The sequence below is a fragment of the Bufo bufo genome, chromosome 8, assembly GCF_905171765.1.
Source record: "Bufo bufo chromosome 8, aBufBuf1.1, whole genome shotgun sequence".
NCBI lineage: Eukaryota > Metazoa > Chordata > Amphibia > Anura > Bufonidae > Bufo > Bufo bufo.
In genome coordinates, this window is record NC_053396.1 from 132,346,422 (window position 1) to 132,368,724 (window position 22,303).

At 45.3% G+C, this 22,303-nt stretch overlaps 1 protein-coding gene across 1 annotated transcript; it reads left to right on the forward strand.

Annotated features, from left to right (window-relative positions):
- Positions 1 to 4,271: 4,271 nt before the first annotated feature.
- On the forward strand, positions 4,272 to 17,020 carry NKRF (NFKB repressing factor). The gene is made up of 3 exons (XM_040406247.1): positions 4,272 to 4,654; positions 10,733 to 10,857; positions 14,826 to 17,020. Exons 1-3 carry the CDS (start codon positions 4,452 to 4,454, stop codon positions 16,862 to 16,864), a joined length of 2,367 nt encoding a protein of 788 aa, XP_040262181.1. The 5' UTR covers positions 4,272 to 4,451; the 3' UTR covers positions 16,865 to 17,020.
- Positions 17,021 to 22,303: the final 5,283 nt, after the last annotated feature.

A 22,303-nucleotide genomic window follows, 5' to 3' on the forward strand; every position in this document is an offset into this window, starting at 1 on the left:
TACTTGCTCTGTCAGCATGGCAATAGTATCAGTAGCTGACACTTGAACAGCTTGGCCGGCCTCAGCTCGGTTAGTGACAAGCGGTTTTGGCCTGCAGGCTGATGACTCAGGTGGGGCGCTCAACTCAGGAGATACTGTGGACCCCAGAATTTTTATAGCCAGTTCTTTAAAGTCCAGAAAGGCACTGTTAGGGTGCTGGGCGGACAGCATCTTTAACTGGGTCCTTATTTGTTCACTAGACACCCCGTTGATAAATTGTTCCCTCAGGGTCTGGTCCCGGTTATCAGCCTCTTTGGGATCTATCTGGATTACAGCCCCTAAAGCCTCCTGAAGTGATAGGGCAAAGTCACGGAGGGACTCACCGGACTTCTGTTTCTTGCCAAAGAAGTGCATCTTTATCTCTGAGGCAGTCCTAGTTTCAAAAGTGGCTCTGAGGCGGGTGAAGATCTGTTCTAGAGTACTCCGCTCAGTAGCAGGCCATGATAACACTTCCCTGCGGGCAGCTCCCTCCAGTTGCGCCAGCATGATTTCCATTTGCTGGTCGGCATTTATAGGGTACAATCGGAATAGTGCCAGCAACTTTTCTTTAAAGTCCCTTAGGGTATGGGTCTCTCCCCTGTAGCGGGGGAACCATGGGGCCCCGAAATAGTAAGGCATGGTAAAGGGCATCATGCTGGGTGCTGTAGGATGATTAGGAGCCGCAAGCTCTCCCGGGGCCGGCTGCTCAGGCACTTCTGGCTCTGACATGGTAGTCTATTGAGAGGTGGCCGCTGGCGACTAAAGTGGCCGGTACACTCCCCTTCCCTCCGGTTACAAGTGCTTACCGGTATCGCTGGTCTTGCGCAGGCCAAGTCTCGCGAGATTCCGGACGTCCTGAGACCGCGGTGACGCAGGAGAAGCAGGGCCGCAGCGGTGCGATGATGAAGAGGGGCGGGACTCTCTGTGTCTTTGCAGGGATCCGCCCACGAATGTCCTCAGCGGCGCGGGAAACTTTACTCCAGGCAGCCGGTGGCCATCTTTAGCAAAACGCTGTCCATTCACTGACAGCAAGCAGGATTGTAAAAAGTCCACAAAACCACACTCCAATGCGGCGATTTTCTTCCTCTGGGTAGCGCAACACTGCACAGCGCTTTTTAGAGGTTTTTGGTACACTTTGGGTACGATTTTCAGTCCACAAAGTCCACTTGAATAAAACAGGAAAATTGTCACTTTGGTCACAGGGCAACTGTATAAGGCACAAAGTTCACGCTTCTTGCACTAGAAAGCGTGCGTATCCTGTTCGTGGAACGCCAAAAGAGAAGTGCAGCGTACTCAAGTTGTGTGCAGTAGGTGTTTCTGGGTGATGTAGTGCAATATACACTAACCTGGTACAGCTGACTCTCTGCAAGGGCAGGTATAGGTAGAAATAGTTCGTGACGCCAGTGCCAAGTAAACGGTGGCACGCCGTTTGCGGATGCAGGAATAATTTGAGGAAACGTGGTGTTAAAACAGAACTTCAACTTTTAGTAGTTTGCAGGCAGAGACAATATTGGAAACGCAGTTCCTCAGCATACAGTCGATTTTGCAATTCGGTCGATGCAGGCAATTCAGTACAGCAGGGTAATTACAGAGTGTTGAACACAGGACTTGCAGCAAAGGAGCTTGCACTCTAATTCTGTCTGATCCTGGAATACAGCATATCTTCACCAAGGCCCATTAACCTAGTTCTGGCTTTATCTCCTTGGCTATAGCTTTAATAAGTACCTCCTCTGTCTTTCTGAGTACCTCTTGCTTTCCTGATCTTTGCCTCTGTCTCTCTCAGCTTCTGGAAACTTCCTCAGGCTCTAGAAACTTCTGAGCTGTGGTCTAGACTGACTTCTGCACTCCACACTAGATCAGGTTACACTGACTTTCCCTTCCTTGTCTGGCCCTTATATAAACTAGGGCTCCCTAGCTCCCTCTAATGCCTAAGAGCTGGAATGACACCCCTAGCCGGCCTGTAAGTGCAAGTTTCAGTGACAGGGAAATACACACATTACATTACATTTTATAAAACTGGCATACAACAATTTCCCCATAATTAGGAGGGACGACAGCACACCAAGTGACACTTTGGTAGTGACGGGTATTACAACTCCCGTATACTACACTCCTCTTCATCATCCAATTCGCGCTGAAAAGACGAACTGAGGGTGGTCTGGCTATCACCCTGTGTACTGTCTTCCCCCATTTCCACATGCAAAGCGTCCGCCTTCATTGTGAGCAGCAAGCGTTTCAGTAGACACAGAAGTGGGATGGTTATGCTGATAATAGCGGCATCGCCGCTCACCATCTGTGTTGATTCCTCAAAGTTGTGTAAAACCTCACAGAGGTCAGACATCCATGCCCACTCCTCACTTGTGAAGAGCGGAAGCTGACTGGAAAGGCGAGGACCATGTTGCAGCTGGTATTCCACTACTGCCCTCTGCTGCTCACAAATCCTGGCCAACATGTGAAACCTGGAGTTCCAGCGCATGCTCACGTCGCACAACAGTCGGTGAGTTGGCAATTGTAAGCGCTGCTGAAGTGTTGCCAGACCGGCGGCAGCTGTAGATGACTTTCGGAAATGGGCACACACTCGGAGCACCTTCACCAGTAGCTCAGGCAAATTGGGGTAGGTTTTGAGAAACCGCTGAACCACTAAGTTGAACACGTGGGCTAGGCATGGTATGTGTGTGAGCTTGCCGAGCTAAAAGCTGCCACCAAGTTACGGCCATTATCAGACACTACCATGCCTGGTTGTAGGTTGAGTGGCGAGAGCCACAGCTCAGTCTGGTCCCTTATACCCTGCCACAGCTCTAGCAGTGGTGTGCTGTTTGTCACCTAAACATATTCGTTTCAGCACGGCCTGTTGCCGCTTCCCCACTGCAGTGTTACACTGCTTCCAGCTACTGACTGATGGCTGACTGGTGCTGCAAGATGAGAATTCAGAGGTGGAAGTGGAGGAGGAAAAGGGGGGCTGTAGCCACTAATGTAGGTGTTGGCGGAAATCCTGATGGAAGTAGGGCCCGCAATCCTTGGCGTCGGTAGCACCTGTGCCATCCCAGGCTACGACTCGCTCCCGGCCTCCACAACACTCACCCAGTGTGCCGTCAGGGAAATGTAGCGTCCCTGGCCACAAGCACTTGTCCATGTGTCAGTCGTTAAGTTCCCAATAACTGCATTGGTCAGGGCACGGGTGATGTTACGGGACATATGCTGGTGTAAGGCGGGAACGGCACACCGGGAAAAATAGTGGCGGCTGGGCACCAATCACGAGAACAGGGACAAAGTACTCCAAAATGAATGGAGCGGCTGGACGAGCATGTGCCTGGCTGCTCCATTCATCTCTATGGCACTGTCGGAAATAGCTGAGCGCTGCACTGAATGAATGGAGCGGACAGATGCCTGCTTCATCCCTGCTCCATTCATTTCAAGGATACTGGGCCGCTGTTCTTGTGATTGGTGAGGGTCTCAGTGGTTGGACCTCTGACGATCAGACATTTATCCTCCTATCCTATGGATGGGGCACAACCCCTTTAAGCCTAGAATGCATCCACATACATCAGTGGTCACGTTCATTGCTGTAGCTGGAAGTAGAGAATAGAGGGGGACCTGGCATCCTCACGGACGGGATCAGTGAGGTAATTATGCCTTTTCATCTATTTTGACTGTGCTGAGCTGTTTAAGATACATTTCATATTTTTTCCTTAGAAAACCCCTTTAACGGAGCTTAAAAAGTAGATGGGATGGGGCAAACCAATCATCCCGGCACATCACTAGGATGAATGGAGAGTGCACCGCCCTCTGGTTCTCTTTGGGAGCTTCATTGATATGCCACCAATGTTCCAGGTGAGACAACCCCTTTAAATCTATCCTTCTATTTAAAACGGGTGGTTATTTAATGGGGGACAGGGGGGGGGTCTAGGGCAGGACTTTAAATTTTTGCCCCAGGTGACATAAAAGCCTAGAATAGCCTGCTAGGCCAATGTACAAAGAACCTACCATGTAAATCTACTATAAACAAGGAGTCCACTGCGACTTTTTAATGAAGCGACTTTCCAGTTCTAACCATACTTTTGAGATGAAGAGGAGCCCTTGCCAGGAATTTTCTGACCTCTGAACGTTCCGAAGTCGCGAACGTTTGTATGTGCTGCCACCTGCAGGCACAGTAATGTAGGACCCTGGAGGTGAGAACGCTAGGTGTCGCTGTAGCGCAGGTCAGACCGTATGCCATAGCCGGTCTCTATAGTCCTTACGTTCTGCCACACGCTGTCCTCTGTGGTTCCTGCGCGGCTCCGCACCAGACGTCAGGGGCGCTCGGTCGATGGTTCAATGGATAGCCGTGTGTTTCTCTGAGGCTCGGGGCTTCTCCTCCGGGGGTCGCCGCGGCTCCGTCTGCATAGTCCTTCTCGTCGGTACGCTGGCAGGCGCTGATATCTGACGCTCAGGCCATGGCCTCTGTACATAGAAGAGCCCCCGGTGAGGGGACGCCGGTGTCCCTGGATGATTTCCGTCAGTTCCACGAGAATGACAGCCATTGGGCGGCCCGCAGAGAGTTCCTGGCGCGTCACATTCACGACTACCCGGGCCGCAAGATGGACCAGCTGCTCGCCCTGTCTGTGGTGTGGACCAACATCGTCTTCATAGGGAACCGGTGAGTGTGTCCTCGACAGGGGGGTAAATAAGGCTGTGTTCACACACAGTGCGGATCTTCTGTCTGAAGTATATTCTAGTAGCAGCAAAGTGGATGAGATTTTAACAAATGTCAATCACCGAGGGAAAACGGTATGTACTGTCAGTCCTTCCTGCGGCTCTTTACCCTTCTGACAATCTGCATGTAGCACGTACGGCTTTGTTGCTGAACTTAGGCCCCAGTCACATGACTGTTAGTTTAGCGGTCCGCTGATTGCAAAACATGGATACCGGCCGCGTGCGTTTGCCCCCTTGCGGATCAGCACGTCCCGCTCTCTAAGAAATGACTATTTACAGGACATGTTCTATTTTTATTTTATTTTTTTCAGGGCTGGAGAACGGACATTCAGATGTGGACAGCGTTTTTTGCGGCTCCGTTGAAATCAATGGGTCCACATCCAAATAATATATGGTTGTATAAATTGAACCTAAGGGCTGTTTCACCCGAGCGAGTCCATTGCGGTAATCACGCTCCATGTGTGCGCATAATCCTCCGCTCTGAACTTGCAGGAGCACAGGGCGTTATACTGATTTATAATGCTGTGTGTTTCTGCTTGATCTTCCTTCTACAGAATCCTAGTGACATAAAGCTGTATCTACAGAATTATAGGGACAGTTTCATGTCAGTATGACTGTGTAGATACAGGTCACGCAGAGACACACAGCATTATAAATCCGTATAATGCCGTGCGCTCCTGCAAGTCCAGAACGGAGGATCACGCTCACACGGAACGTGTTTCCTGCAATGGACTGAATCTGCAACAGATTTTTCATCCGTGTGCTTGTCTGCATTTTCTGCGGAGAGCACACGGACCCATTTCTGTCAGGCCACGCACACATCCGTATCTTTCTGCCAATCAGTGTGGCCGTTCGGCAGGTGATAGAACTCGTCCTATTCTGGTCTGTGTTGCGGATGAGAATAGTCATTTCTGTTATTTGGAGGGAGAAAAATGCAGAATGCAATAAAACCACCTTTTTGTTTTTGTTTTTTAAGAAAAAAAAGGTTTTTGCATTGCCGCTTCCCAAGACCCATAACTTTTTTATTTTTCTTTCTATGGAGTTGTGTGAGGGCTTTATTTTTGCGGGACGATTTTTCATTGGTGTCATTTTTGAGCAAATGGCGCTTTTTAATCACTTAAGTTTTTTTGGTGGCAACTAAGAATAAATGAGCAATTCTGTATATATATATATATATATATATATATATACACTGCTCAAAAAAATAAAGGGAACACAAAAATAACACATCCTAGATCTGAGTTAATTAAAAATTCTTCTGAAATACTTTGTTCTTTACATAGTTGAATGTGCTGACAACAAAATCACACAAAAATAAAAAAAATGGAAATCAAATTTTTAACCCGTGGAGGTCTGGATTTGGAGTCACACTCAAAATTAAAGTGGAAAAACACACTACAGGCTGATCCAACTTTGATGTAATGTCCTTAAAACAAGTCAAAATGAGGCTCAGTAGTGTGTGTGGCCTCCACGTGCCTGTATGACCTCCCTACAACGCCTGTGCATGCTCCTGATGAGGTGGCGGATGGTCTCCTGAGGGATCTCCTCCCAGACCTGGACTAAAGCATCTGCCAATTCCTGGACAGTCTGTGGTGCAACGTGACGTTGGTGGATAGAGCGAGACATGATGTCCCAGATGTGCTCAATTGGATTCAGGTCTGGGGAACGGGCGGGCCAGTCCATAGCATCAATGCCTTCGTCTTGCAGGAACTGCTGACACATTCCAGCCACATGAGGTCTAGCATTGTCTTGCATTAGGAGGAACCCAGGGCAAACCACACCAGCATATGGTCTCACAAGGGGCCTGAGGATCTCATCTCGGTACCTAATGGCAGTCAGGCTACCTCTGGCGAGCTCATGGAGGGCTGTGCGGCCCTCCAAAGAAATGCCACCCCACACCATTACTGACCCAATGCCAAACCGGTCATGCTGGAGGATGTTGCAGGCAGCAGAACGTTCTCCACGGCGTCTCCAGACTCTGTCACATCTGTCACATGGGCTCAGTGTGAACCTGCTTTCATCTGTGAAGAGCACAGGGCGCCAGTGGCAAATTTGCCAATCTTGGTGTTCTCTGGCAAATGCCAAACGTCCTGCACGGTGTTGGGCTGTAAGCACAACCCCCACCTGTGGACGTCGGGCCCTCATATCACCCTCATGGAGTCTGTTTCTGACCGTTTGAGCAGACACATACACATTTGTGGCCTGCTGGAGGTCATTTTGCAGGGCTCTAGCAGCGCTCCTCCTGTTCCTTCTTGCACAAAGGCGGAGGTAGCGGTCCTGCTGCTGGGTTGTTGCCCTCCTACGGCCTCCTCCACGTCTCCTGATGTACTGGCCTGTCTCCTGGTAGCGCCTCCATGCTCTGGACACTACGCTGACAGACACAGCAAACCTTCTTGCCACAGCTCGCATTGATGTGCCATCCTGGATAAGCTGCACTACCTGAGCCACTTGTGTGGGTTGTAGACTCCGCCTCATGCTACCACTAGAGTGAAAGCACCGGCAGCATTCAAAAGTGACCAAAACATCAGCCAGGAAGCATAGGAACTGAGAAGTGGTCTGTGGTTACCACTCCAGAACCACTCCTTTATTGGGGGTGTCTTGCTAATTGCCTATAATTTCCACCTGTTGTCTATCCCATTTGCACAACAGCATGTGAAATTGATTGTCACTCAGTGTTGCTTCCTAAGTGGACAGTTTGATTTCACAGAAGTGTGATTGACTTGGAGTTACATTGTGTTGTTTAAGTGTTCCCTTTATTTTTTTGAGCAGTGTATATATATATATATATTTTTTTTTTTTTTACGGCGTTTACCGTAGGGGATAATTTACATGATATTTATGTAGTCCAGGTCGTTACGGACACGACAATACCAAACATATAGGGAAGATTTTTTATTTTATTTTTTGCAATTTTTTTTTTTTCCATTGAAAAGCGTATTTTCAATGGGAAAAAAAATATCCACAGATACACAATATAACATAGCATGTGTGGGATCATATCAGAAAACCAACGAATAATTAAAGCCCCACACAGAAGTACAAAAATACCATCTTTATAAATAAAATGCAGGGAGTGTTGAAATGTAGAGTAACAAGCAAACCCCAAAACGATGAGTAGTGGTAATACATTATTTCATAGGTATATAGCCATAGAATGAAAACATATTGTGTCACTGGACAGTCAAACACAGGATATACTGGTCAGATAGGAAAAACACAGTAGCAGTAAAATGGGGTGTACCAGGTATTAATGGTGGGGTGATGGCAAAAAATGGATCATCTACCCCATAAATTAAACCATATCGTCATCCAAGACGAATCCCCTCTGCCAATGTATATCCGTATATCCGATCAGAAAAAATTCCTGTGTGAAGGACATGGTATAAGTGGTGACGTGGCAAACACCCAACACAACCAGCAACCCAGCACCCCCTAGACGCAAATTACCAACAATAGTAAATACCAACCAGTTTTGGGGAAAGCCAGAAGCCTGACGTACGTTTCGCTAAATGTGCTTCTTCCGGGGGGCGTGCCTTGCCATGTCCTATATATACGTCTCTTAATTAATCCACACAACAGGATATCCAATGGGCTTGTTCTACCTTTTATTTACGGTTATGTTGATTAATAAAGATGGTATTTTTGTACTTCTATGTGTGGCTTTAATTATGCTTTGGTTTTCTAATGGAAAAAAAAAAAGCGTAATTATAATTTTTTTTTAATGGGACTTTTTTATTATTATTATAATTTTTTTTTACCATCTAATAGTCCCACAAGCGGACTATAACAGACAGCTTTTTGATTGCTATTAAAATGCAATGCACTATCCCTATAGTGCATTGCATTTTAATGGAAATGCTATTCTAACATTGACCAGCAAGCTGCACCAGAGAGGCACAGCCTGCTCGAAATTACTGAAGGCTGGCATGTAAAGTGTTAAACAGCCCGGATCAGCACTCCTGCCAGTCCAGGCCATTAAAGCAGGGAGACCCATGCAGCACTTAGACTGGGCCACCGTAAAAAAAATGGCGGCTTAACCTAAGGCCCCTTAGTGACCGCCGTAAAAACACGTATGGGTGGTCACTAAGGGGCTAAGCATATGAGCTGCCCCTCAATTTATTCTCCATGGGACTGCCTTAAATAGCTGAGCACTGTACTCTGCCATTTTTGACAGCCCCATAGAGCAGTGATGGCGAACCATTTACAGAGTGCTAAAACTCCAACCCAAAATCCACTTATTACACAGTGCCAACACGGCAATGTAAACTAAATACCACAGTCCAGTATAGTATATCTTCCATGTACTTTATCATTTAGCTATAATAGCCTGCCTACATTCAGTGCACGGCCTGTGCTGTTCATGGCAGGAGAAGTTTAAGGCATATTGGTACACAACAGACTTTTTCTCAGGGTGTGGGTGCCCACAGAGGTGGTGCCATAGGTTCACCATCACTGCCATAGAGTGTGAATGGGACAGCAGAACACATGCTTGACCTGCTGCTTCATATATGGGCACCAGGATCCCCATTCGTGTGATGGGTGGGGATCCTAGTGGTCGAGGCGATGATATAATTATCCACTATGCTGGGGATATATGTGCATGTTGGGAAATCACCTTTACATAGGGCTGAGGGACTTGTGAACATAAATGGCATAGGTGACAACCAGTAAGATTGTTTAGAGGATTGTCCAAAGTGTGAACCTTGTCATATACAGTACAGACCAAAAGTGTGGACACACCTTCTCATTCAAAGAGTTTTCTTTATTTTCATGACTATGAAGGCATCAAAACTATGAATTAACACATGTGGAATTATATACATAACAAACAAGTGTGAAACAACTGAAAATATGTCATATTCTAGGTTCTTCAAAGTAGCCACCTTTTGCTTTGATTACTGCTTTGCACACTCTTGGCATTCTCTTGATGAGCTTCAAGAGGTAGTCCCCTGAAATGGTCTTCCAACAGTCTTGAAGGAGTTCCCAGAGATGCTTAGCACTTGTTGACCCTTTTGCCTTCACTCTGCGGTCCAGCTCACCCCAAACCATCTCGATTGGGTTCAGGTCCGGTGACTGTGGAGGCCAGGTCATCTGGCGCAGCACCCCATCACTCTCCTTCATGGTCAAATAGCCCTTACTTTCAAAGTTTTCCCAATTTTTCGGCTGACTGACTGACCGTCATTTCTTAAAGTAATAATGGCCACTTGTTTTTCTTTACTTAGCTGCTTTTTTCTTGCCATAATACAAATTCTAACAGTCTATTCAGTAGGACTATCAGCTGTGTATCCACCTGACTTCTCCTCAACGCAACTGATGGTCCCAACCCCATTTATAAGGCAAGAAATCCCACTTATTAAACCTGACAGGGGTCTACCTCTTGAAGCTCATCAAGAGAATGCCAAGAGTGTGCAAAGCAGTAATCAAAGCAAAAGGTGGCTACTTTGAAGAACCTAGAATATGACATATTTTCAGTTGTTTCACACTTGTTTGTTATGTATATAATTCCACATGTGTTAATTCATAGTTTTGATGCCTTCATAGTCATGAAAATAAAGAAAACTCTTTGAATGAGAACGTGTGTCCAAACTTTTGGTCTGTACTGTACATCAATGTCAGCAGGATCAGCCGACTGCCTGATGGGTAGAAAGAACTCTCCCTTGTGGAGGAATAAAGGATTGAGCATGTTGGATTTGATCCTGTAGGACAGGCATGCTCAACCTGCGGCCCTCCAGCTGTTGCAAAACTACAACTCCCAGCGTGCCCGAACAGCCTACAGCTATCAGCCTACAGCAGGGCATTGTGGGAGTTGTAGTTTTACAACAGCTGAAGGGCCGCAGGTTGAGCATGCCTGCTGTAGGAGATAAGACTTTGCCAAAGACCTCATTCCCCTCTACCCATTTTCGCCATCTGAACGCTAAGTGTATTGCCACCTTATCAATGTATGAAGCAGGATCTGTATGGTTGTGCCGTAGAATACATTAGCCCATACACTGACTGGAGGTCTCGATGTTTGTGCTCTTAGGTACGGTGCCCAATTAACACAAAAAATTCAACAGATGGCTGAAGGAATTGACACTGGTGAGATGCCATCGTATGAGCTTGTGCCCGGGGCTAAGGCTTCAAAGAGACCTGCCACCTCAGTTGCCGGTAAGTGGTGCTGCTGTACTTGTTTAAATGGTGGGATTACGTAAAGGTTTTTTTTGTGACTTAACCGCCTCAGGACCGCCGTACGCAGGATTGCGTCCTGGCGGCGGCCCTGCTCTTCTGGGTGGACGCATATAAGCGTCCTCTCGCGATAGCCGAGATTTCCTGTGAACGCACGCACACAGGCGCGCGCGTTCACAGGATCGGAAGGTAAGCGAGTGGATCTCCAGCCTGCCAGCGGCGATCGTTCGCTGACAGGCTGGAGATGCGATTTTTTTTTTAACCCCGAACAGGTATATTAGACGCTGTTTTGATAACAGCGTCTAATATACCTGCTACCTGGTCCTCTGGTGGTCCCTTTTGTTTGGGTCGACCACCAGAGGACACAGGCAGCTCTGTAAAGTAGCACTAAACACCACTACACTACACTACACCCCCTCCTGTCACTTATTAACCCCTTATGAACCCCTGATCACCCCCCTGTCATTGATCACCCCCCTGTAAGGCTCCATTCAGACGTCCGTATGATTTTTACGGATCCACTAATACATGGATTGGATCCGCAAAACACATACGGGCATCTGAATGGAGCCTTACAGGGGGGTGATCACCCCATATAGACTCCCTGATCACCCCCCTGTCATTGATCACACCCCCTGTAAGGCTGCATTCAGATGTCCGTATGATTTTTACGGATCCACTGATACATGGATCGGATCCGCAAAACACATACGGACATCTGAATGGAGCCTTATAGGGGGGTGGTCAATGACAGGGGGGGTGATCACCCCATATAGACTCCCTGATCACCCCCCCTGTCATTGATCACCCCCTTGTAAGGCTCCATTCAGACGTCCGTATGATTTTTACGGATCCACTGATACATGGATCGGATCCGCAAAACACATACGGACGTCTGAATGGAGCCTTATAGGGGGGTGGTCAATGACAGGGGGGTGATCACCCCATATAGACTCCCTGATCACCCCCCTGTCATTGATCACCCCCCTGTAAGGCTGCATTCAGACATTTTTTTTGGCCCAAGTTAGCGGAAATTATATTTTTTTTTCTTACAAAGTCTCATATTCCACTAACTTGTGTCAAAAAATAAAATCTCACATGAACTCACCATACCCCTCAAGGAATCCAAATGCGTAAAAATTTTTAGACATTTATATTCCAAACTTCTTCTCACGCTTTAGGGCCCCTAGAATGCCATACCCCACATGTGACCCCATTTCGGAAAGAAGACACCCCAAGGTATTCGCTGAGGGGCATATTGAGTCCATGAAAGATTGAAATTTTTGTCCCAAGTTAGCGCAAAGGGAGACTTTGTGAGAGAAAAAAATATATATATAAATTTCCGCTAACTCGCCATGCCCCTCATTGAATACCTTGGGGTGTCTTCTTTCCAAAATGGGGTCACATGTGGGGTATTTATACTGCCCTGGCATTCTAGGGGCTCAAAAGCGTGAGAAGAAGTCTGGGATCCAAATGTCTAAAAATGCCCTCATAAAAGGAATGTGGGCCCCTTTGCGCATCTAGGCTGCAAAAAAGTGTCACACATCTGGTATCGCCGTACTCAGGAGAAGTTGGGCAATGTGTTTTGGGGTGTCATTTTACATATACCCATGCTGGGTGAGATAAATATCTTGGTCAAATGCTAAAGTTGTCTTTTGCTGAGATATTTCTCTCAGCATGGGTATATATAAAAAGACACCCCAAAACACATTGCCCAACTTCTCCTGAATACGGAGATACCACATGTGTGACACTTTTTTGCAGCCTAGGTGGGCAAAGGGGCCCACATTCCAAAGAGCACCTTTCGGATTTTACAGGTCATTTACCTACTTACCACACATTAGGGCCCCTAGAATGCCAGGGCAGTATAACTACCCCACAAGTGACCCCATTTTGGAAAGAAGACACCCCAAGGTATTCCGTGAGGGGCATGGCGAGTTCCTAGAATTTTTTATTTTTTTGTCACAAGTTAGCGGAAAATTATGTGTGTTTTTTTTTTTTCTTACAAAGTCTCATATTCCACTAACTTGTGACAAAAAATAAAAACTTCCATGAACTCACTATGCCCATCACGAAATACCTTGGGGTGTCTTCTTTCCAAAATAGGGTCACTTGTGGGGTAGTTATACTGCCCTGGCATTTTAGGGGCCGAATGCGTGAGAAGTGGTTTGAAATCAAAATCTGTAAAAAAAAAAAAAAAATGGCCGGTGAAATCCGAAAGGTGCTCTTTGGAATGTGGGCCCCTTTGCCCACCTAGGCTGCAAAAAAGTGTCGCACATCTGGTATCCTCGTACTCGGGAGAAGTTGGGCAATGTGTTTTGGGGTGTCTTTTTACATATACCCATGCTGGGTGAGAGAAAAATCTTGGCAAAAGACAACTTTTCCCATTTTTTTTATACAAAGTTGGCATTTGACCGAGATATTTATCTCACCCAGCATGGGTATATGTAAAATGACACCCCAAAACACATTGCCCAACTTCTCCTGAGTACGGGGATACCAGATGTGTGACACTTTTTTGCAGCCTAAGTGGGCAAAGGGGCCCACATTCCAAAGAGCACCTTTCGGATTTCACCAGCCATTTTTTTTTACAGATTTTGATTTCAAACCACTTCTCACGCATTCGGCCCCTAAAATGCCAGGGCAGTATAACTACCCCACAAGTGACCCCATTTTGGAAAAAAGACACCCCAAGGTATTTCGTGATGGGCATAGTGAGTTCATGGAAGTTTTTCTTTTTTGTCACAAGTTAGTGGAATATGAGACTTTGTAAGGAAAAAAAAAATCATCATTTTCCGCTAACTTGTGACAAAAAATAAAAAATTCTAGGAACTCGCCATGCCCCTCACGGAATACCTTGGGGTGTCTTCTTTCCTAGGTGGGCAAAGGGGCCCACATTCCAAAGAGCACCTTTCGGATTTCACCGGCCATTTTTTTTACAGATTTTGATTTCAAACTACTTACCACACATTAGGGCCCCTAGAATCCCAGGGCAGTATAACTACCCCACAAGCAGAAAATATGGGTGGACAGCACTCCTAAGTAGTAATGTGTCGGGTGCTCGTCTCCAGGAGGGGTGGTAAAAAAAAAACAGTAAAGCAACTTGTAGAAATCCAAAAAAATAAATGCTTGAAAAAGGCTAACATAGCCGAAACGTTGCATCCGGAATAAACTCCACTTTTTGCACCCTTTTTGGACGTGCTGTCTCCATTTTTTTATTTTTTTGGATTTCTAACTACCCCACAAGTGACCCCATTTTGGAAAGAAGACACCCCAAGGTATTCGCTGATGGGCATAGTGAGTTCATGGAAGTTTTTTATTTTTTGTCACAAGTTAGTGGAATATGAGACTTTGTAAGAAGAAAAAAAAAATAAAAAAATCGTTAAATTTCGATTAATAACAAAAAAAGTAAAAATGTCAACAGCAATGAAATACCACCAAATGAAAGCTCTATTAGTGAGAAGAAAAGGAGGTAAAATTCATTTGGGTGGTAAGTTGCATGACCGAGCAATAAACGGTGAAAGTAGGGTAGGTCAGAAGTGTAAAAAGTGGTCTGGTCATTAAGGGTGTTTAAGCTAGGGGGGCTGAAGTGGTTAAATATTGATGATCTGTACTCTGTATAGTCTCTGGCGGTCTGTCTCTATACACTGCAGCCAGTCAGCTGTTGGACAGGGCCGCGGTGTCTGGTGAACTCTGTGGCCTCTTCCTCAGCTTGTGACGTCATGTCCATTGGCACATGGCCTTTCTGCAGTTCATTCCATTCAAGTGAATGGGACTGAGCTGCAATACTAGGCCCATTCACTATGCAGTGTGCTGTGCTGCAGCCCCATCGAACAGCTGAAGGTGGGGTGTTAGAAGTCGGACCTCCACCAATCTGATAATTAAATATATAAATTATAAAAAAAACTTTTAAAAGTTATTAAATATACATTTGTATTTTTCACTTGCAGCCGAACAACCCCAAAAGAAGAAGTTGGGCCCACGACCACGCTTCGAACCAGTACATTTTGTGGTGAGCACAAATGAGGATGACAAGCAGTTTCAAGTAAGCGAAAAAAGAAGTAATGACACAAGCAATCAGGAAAAAGCTAACCCGCCACTTATGTCCAATGCATCGTTTGCCGTCGACGACCTCTCCGAAGTGGAGTTGAATCCCAGCCCCTATGTGTATGACTCGCATCTGGTTGATGAGCTGAGTAAAAGTGACTGCAGCAACTTCATGACCAAAATGGAGCAGGATTACTCTGCTAAGTTTGAGGCTCATTATTCAAATATGTCCAAAGATTTCCGCTCTAATGTCCTAGATTCATGGCAGGGCATGAACAAACAGGGGAGAAAAGGCATTGGTTTTGTAAAACCACCGAAAAAACCTGGGAAGTTTGGCAAGGACATTGCATCAAGTTCTGTGGGTCACACGATGCATACTTTGGACAAACCCAGTCTTATTAACCAACTTTCTGTGTTTGTGAAACAAAACATGCAAAACCCTCAAATGGTGGCTGGTAGCACGCGGGTTAACTACACCCACGTGTTAACCCAGTCTGTTCAGGCATGTAAATCAAATCCAGAATATATTTATGTCTCTCTCAAGGAAATACCTCCGAGCCTCCTTCCTAGACCTAGGAAAATCCCTCCCGATGGCTTTGCGTGTGAAGTCCGGTGCCAAGATGTTTACTTGGCTACAGGTTTTTCATGGACCAGAATTGGAGCCCGAGACAAAGCAGCTGAGCTGGCCGTACAGCTCTTGGTGAAGCCCATGGTCAAAGTGATCCACACAAAGCGAAAGTTTGGCAGCGGCTATCGTGACGACTTGGTGGCATGCTCTAATGATTCTCTAGGGATTGACTTGCCACCAGCTTTGAAACAAGACAGCGACCATAATATGAATGAGAGTTTCCCGGCAGGCCAGCAGTTTTCTGAAACCGTAAAAGGTGCCTCAACCAAACCATGGTCAGAATTTATCCTCACCGGAAATGCATGCGACGCCATAGGCATCTTAAACAATTCTGCCACTTTTAACAAAATGACGGTTGAGTACAAGTATGACATGATGCCCAATAACACATGGAGATGCAATGTATATGTGCAAGACCATTGTATAGCGGGAGCCTTTGGGAATAAGAAGAACAGCAAGCATGCTGCAGCAGAAGAAGCTGTCAAGGTCTTAGGACGCTTACAGCCTAACCAGAAGAAATCTGATAGGACCAGATCCTCAGGCAACGGTGCCATACTCTCATTAAAAGACATTGTGATTTGTGAGAATAATGAAAACGCTGTCTGCACCCTGAATGCCACGGCTCAGTTTAACAAGGTATCTATAGAATACGTGTTTGAGAGAATGGCTTCAGATATTTGGAAGTGCAAAGTATTAATTGAGCAAGAGCTTATAGCGGAAGCCTTTGGCATTAAGAAAACAGTAAAGCATGAGGCTGCGGAGGCGGCTGTGATGGTCCTAAAGAAGACCCAGCCGGTGGTAATTAATCATCTGAGGAAGGGCCCCGCAGAAGATGCAATTTCTCGAAATCAGATCCGAGGGGTTTCAGATACAGTGGCATTCAAACAACAAATCAAAGAGGACAATATCGGAAACCAGCTTCTAAGGAAGATGGGATGGACTGGTGGGGGCTTGGGCAAGGGAGGAGAAGGAATTGCAGAGCCAATTGCTGTAAAGGAGCAGTTTAGTCGTGAGGGCCTTGGCCTAACCGCAAGTAACCAAAAGATCAACAAGAGAGACATTGAGAACATTGTCAGAAACTATGCGGTGTCCAACAGTCAGGACGACCTGACGTTTTCTAGAGAGCTGAGCAATGAAGAAAGAAAACACATACATATGGTAGCTCAGAGATACGGACTGAAGAGCAAGTCTTATGGACAGGCAGCGAAAAGGTTTTTGGTAGTAAGCAGAAAACGTAATAGACAGGATCTCATCCACCAGCTACGACAAGAAGGCCAGGTTGGCTCATACGCTCTAGTTCTGCCTAATCAGTGACAAGGTGAACGGTGTTTTGTGTTATTTATTCACGGCATTGTTTTAGGTTGTCCATTCAGGTAACTACTCAATAAATGGTGTTTTACCCTAGTTTATTGCTTTAAACCTAAGCTGATATCATGGAAGCACATTTATGGGGAAATGAAAAGTTAAAACTAAAAAAAATTAACACTTCTGTTCAGAGTACACTTTGTTTTTAGGTTTAGTCATTTCTTATCACTGTTGTGTAATATCGATGTTTTTTTTAAGTTCCATTTCTTTTTAATTAAAGGTGCAATTGCAGCAATCTTTAACATGACACTTAACCCCTTCCTGACATGTACAGCAGATGTCAGGTCTTTAAAGATGACGCCTGCTGAGGATCCAAGCAAGCGCCATAGTTGACAAGTGCCTGCTCTTACTCTCAGTGGCAGTCTGTTGTCAGAGATAATGCCTATAAAAGAATTTAAATCCCTCAGATGCTTTGGTCATTTGTGACTACGGTATCTTAGGGGTCAGTTACTGGGAGCGCTGTGCTTCTGGTGACTAAATAGCTCCCCCACGACGAGACTGTGGGAGCCAATCAGTTGCTATAACAGCCTGTGGTTTTCTGAAGCCTTCCCTAGCAAAGTTCTTATCAATGTAGTGATTCTCACATGGACTACAATGGTAAATGATTGCAGTCTATGGGGTAAGTGATCAGATGATCGCGTGCTAAAGTCCTCCAGGGGAATTAACAATAAATGTAAAGAAAAAATAGTTTTGAAATATAAAAACTCAAACTATCCCCATTTTACAAATTATAACCAGTAAAAATAGACCATTAGTATTGCCCATTTCCAAGTATGCCCAAACTGTTACTATATAAAACCATACAGTAAATATTTTAATGGAAACAAATCTATATGACGTTGCTTCATCTCCCAGAAAAACTTTTTGATAAAAAGTGAACAAAATCTTATACACTATAATTGTATGAATAAAATATACAGATCGCCCTGCATAAAATTAGCCCTCACACAGCTCCGTAGTTATAAAGGTCAAAAATATATATTTTTTTCAAAGTTTTTATTATTTAAGTATTAAAACACAAGAAAAACTAAAAATGTGGTTTCGCTGTAATCGTGCTGACCCAGAGAATTAACAGGTCAGATTTACAGCATAGGGAATTCTGTAGGAATAAAACTCAAAACAATGGTGGAAAATGGTGTTGTATGTAAGTACAACTTAGCAGTTCAAGGGCTTGTTCTTTGCAGGACATGTTAACAGGAAATTTTAAAAGTTATGGTTCCTGGAAGGCAGGGAAACCCCCCCCCCCCCCCCCCCCTTAGTTAGGAAGTGGTTGAACAATTTTAATAAACCTTAAATTGACACTTAAAGGCTTTATCTGGGAAGCAGAGACTGATGTCTTATCCTCAAGATGGGCCTTAATATCAGATTGGTGGTGTCTGACACCTCCACCGATAAGTTCTCAGACAGCAGAAGGGACCTTACATTGTGTGAATGTACCCGGTACTAAGGGCTCTTTCACACCTGCGTTCTTTTCTTCCGGCATAGAGTTCCGTCGTCGGGGCTCTATGCCGGAAGAATCCTGATCAGTTTTATCCTAATGCATTCTGAATGGAGAGAAATCCGTTCAGGATGCATCAGGATGTCTTCAGTTCCGGAACGGAACGTTTTTTGGCCGGAGAAAATACTGCAGCATGCTGCGCTTTTTGCTCCGGCCAAAAATCCTGAAGACTTGCCGCAAGGCCGGATCCGGAATTAATGCCCATTGAAAGGCATTGATCCGGATCCGGCCTTAAGCTAAACGTTGTTTCGGCGCATTGCCGGACCCGACATTTAGCTTTTTCAGAGTGGTTACTATGGCTGCCGGGACGCTAAAGTCCTGGCAGCCATGGTAAAGTGTAGTGGGGAGCAGCATACTTACCGTCCATGCGGCGCTCCAGAGTGACGTCAGGGCGCCCCAATCGCATGGATCACGGGATCACATCATCCATGCGCATGGGGCGCTCTGACGTCATTCTGGGGCGCCCCGGGAGCCGCACGGACTGTAAGTATACCGCTCCCCCGCCCCTACTATGGCAACCAGGACTTTAATAGCGTCCTGGCTGCCATAGTAACACTGAAAGCATTTTGAAGACGGCTCCGTCTTCAAAATGCTTTCAGTACACATGCGTTTTTCCGGATCTGGCGGGCACCTCCGGCAACGGAAGTGCACGCCGGATCCCAAGAACGCAAGTGTGAAAGAGGCCTAAGCCGTTTGCTTCACAGTCTTCATTTTCATTCTTCTGCAGAGCAAAATAATGGATCTGCAACGGACTTTGCCCCATTGTATGAAAAATCCAACATTTTACTGAACAATGCAGTATATTGCTCCAATTTTTTTTTTTTTTTTTTACAAGAATCTGTGATAGGGCGTTTCCCTATCCGCGTTGGGGCCTCTAACACAAGAAAACCTAGTGAAAGTCAAGTTTGTTTGCTGCAACTCTTTTTAATGGTTCTAAGCGTTAAGTGTTCCACCTGCATCTTGGAGTCTCCTGAATGATCATTCATAAAAATGTGAAATCTTTGCCCATCTCATATTGTTCTTTGTCCAGCAATAGTATTATCATTTTCCTGGTTCACTTTTTCTACATTCATAGTACAGTATGAGAAACCACATATCTCTCTAGTCCCAACAGACAAAGCCTCATGTACACAGCCACTATATGTTGATGTCACCTTTTGCCATATAAATTGTTTTCCTCTAGAGGCAAAGATTCTATGGAAGAATATCCGTGCACATGAGGCCTCAAATCAGTAAAACATACACATAAGCCAAGGAACAGACTACTGGAGTTTACTGTATTTACCACCCAATTCCCTGATTATAATAGGATCTGACGGCTTTCTGGCATAAAGTCTGACAGATACCAATATTTGTCCAGCCGAAAGCCGTCGGATCCCGATATAGTCAAAGGGGATCTGGTGGTTTCTCGCTACAGTAAACTCTGGTAGTCTACAGACTACTGGAGTTTGCACCGCAGGTGGGAACCTACCCTTACCTGACAGGTTTTGTCATACTATTCCCTTTAAAGAGGTTATCTGACCCCTAAAATGCACGGGCCCCTCATACTGGTCATACTTATCCTGCATGAGTTTACTGTAGAGAGAAACCACCAGATCCCCTTTGACTATATCAGGTATCTGTCAGTCTGAAAGTCGGTATTTATGCCAGAAAGCCGTCAGATCCTATTATAATCAGGGAATTGGGTGGTAAATACAGTAAACTCCAGTAGTCTGTTTGGGGGCAATTATAGCCTCTTTAAAGGACCTGTCACCCCTCCTGACATGGCTTTTAGTCAATATTTGTATTCCACATTAAATGACCATTCAGAAGCATCCATTCTTATGACTCTATGTTCTGCTATTCCTACTAAAAGTTTATTAAAAAATCACCAGCTTGATAAGTTATGGGCGTGTTTCTGCAGTCTGACACCGCCAGCGACAGACTGTAGGGGGACGTCCCCAACTGGTAGCACTCAGTCAGCAATCTACTCATAATGACAGAGAAATGGCCAAACATGTTTATTGCATGGAGAGGGTAATGGACTTTCCAGGAGCGGGGACAGATGCTCTTTAATGAAAAAATAAAATAAAAAATCATTTGAATGTGTAGACTTTAATTCAATTTTTTTTTAAAATATTGCAAGGTTTTTGTGTGTTTTTTTTGGGGGGGAGATTAATATCAAGTACAAAATTTAATTAAAAATGAATGTGTTGCTAGAAAGTGTTAAGATGCACTTAATACTTTCTAGCAACACATTCATTTTTAATTAAATTTTGTACTTGATATAAAATGTTTTTTTCAGGTAAGGGTCCATTCACACGTCTGCAAAATGGGTCCACATCCGTTCCGCAATTTTGCGAATACGGGTGCAGACCCATTAATTTTCAATGGGGCCGGAATGTGCTGTCCGCATTTGCGATTCCGTGCTGTCCACGTTCCACAAAAAAATAAATAAAAATAGAACATGTCCTATTCTTGTCCGGACAAGATTAGGCATTTTCTATTATAGTGCCGGCGATGTGCGGCCCGCAAATTGGGGAATGTACATTGCCAGTGTCCGTGTTTTGCAGAACACTTACGGACGTGTGAATGGACCCTAAGGCAGGATACTGCTGTAGTATGCGCTTTATCTACACTGCTCAAAAAATTCTGCCAGTGGGCCCTTGTAGAGAAAAGTACATAGAGCTGACAGTAAAATCCACCTGTCCGATTGCTGCATTTATTGTGCAGAGCCTTAGAGAAATTTAGCTGGGATCTGATTGGGCTCCTTGGACTTGGCCTGGAACTGCTGTTGCCAGAGGATAGGTCAGAAAACCACAGTGGGTGCAGTACAGTAAGGGGGGTTACCCTGTGGTTGTGAGCACACTTGAGCATTAGTCTTTCTGCTGCTGTGGCTTCACCCCTATTTTGGCCAGTAAGTGTAGATGAGGATGATAGCGCAGTAACAGCTTCCGTTAGTTCTCATATTGACCCCGGCCACTGTATAGAGTGCCTACACGAGCACAGGAACATTGGAGGAAGGTGGCATGGCTTGGTGAATCATTGCTGGGGTCCTGGTCATGATGTGAATATTTACACACATCTCCTACCTAAACATTGTAGCAGTGGCAGAGAGTACAAATGACTCCATCACTCATTTTGATGGAAAACAAGCCTGATCAACGGGGAGCACACTTTGCCAGTTCCAGGTTTTAAAAAAATTCTCTACAAAACCAGTGAACCCTTTTATTTGCCCAAAGTACCCCAAATAGTGCATAGTTTTGCCCCATATACCTATTTTTCATGTCAGCAGTTTCCTTTCCCTTTTCTCAGCATCATTACAGGATGTTTATATGCAGAACTTCCCATTTTCAGCAGATTCCTACAGGGTTTCTAACCAAACCCAGCCTGTTTTTCCCTGCGATGTTTCACAGGGATTGTTCTGCCCGTGTAGGGTGCAACTGCAGAGAGAACAGCGTCCTCTGCCAGGATCTGATTCTCAGAGCACTTACATAGTATTTGGGGTACTATGGGCAGATTTTAAATTAATAATGAAACCAGAGAATCCTTTTAAAGGGGTTGACCCATTTAGTGCTAATTATTAATAAATGCCATCCGTACAGCATACCCATCCATAAATATGGCTGCAGATGTAAGGCCAGGCCAGAGACACCATTCAATCTTGAATGGGTCCACGATCCACAACATACGGCAAAAGACAGGACATGTTCTATCTTTGTGGTGCGGAGGCATGGACCCAGAAGGGCTGCCAAGCGTTTCTGTGGACTAACTAGTGTCTCTGCTCCGCAAAAGTTAGGCCACGTCCTATCTTTTGCTGTATGTTGCAGATCGCGGCCCTTAATGGGTTCGCTCTGCAGCACATAGTAATGGTCGTGTGCATGTACTCTAATACTTACTTTTCCATGCTC

Excerpts from the sequence above, each read along its gene's own strand:
- NKRF (XM_040406247.1), top strand. The coding sequence starts at position 4,452 with ATGGCCTCTGTACATAGAAGAGCCCCCGGTGAGGGGACGCCGGTGTCC. Across the intron at positions 4,655-10,732 it reads ATCGTCTTCATAGGGAACCG|GTACGGTGCCCAATTAACAC; the intron begins GTGAGTGTGTCC and ends TTGTGCTCTTAG. Across the intron at positions 10,858-14,825 it reads ACCTGCCACCTCAGTTGCCG|CCGAACAACCCCAAAAGAAG; the intron begins GTAAGTGGTGCT and ends TTTCACTTGCAG.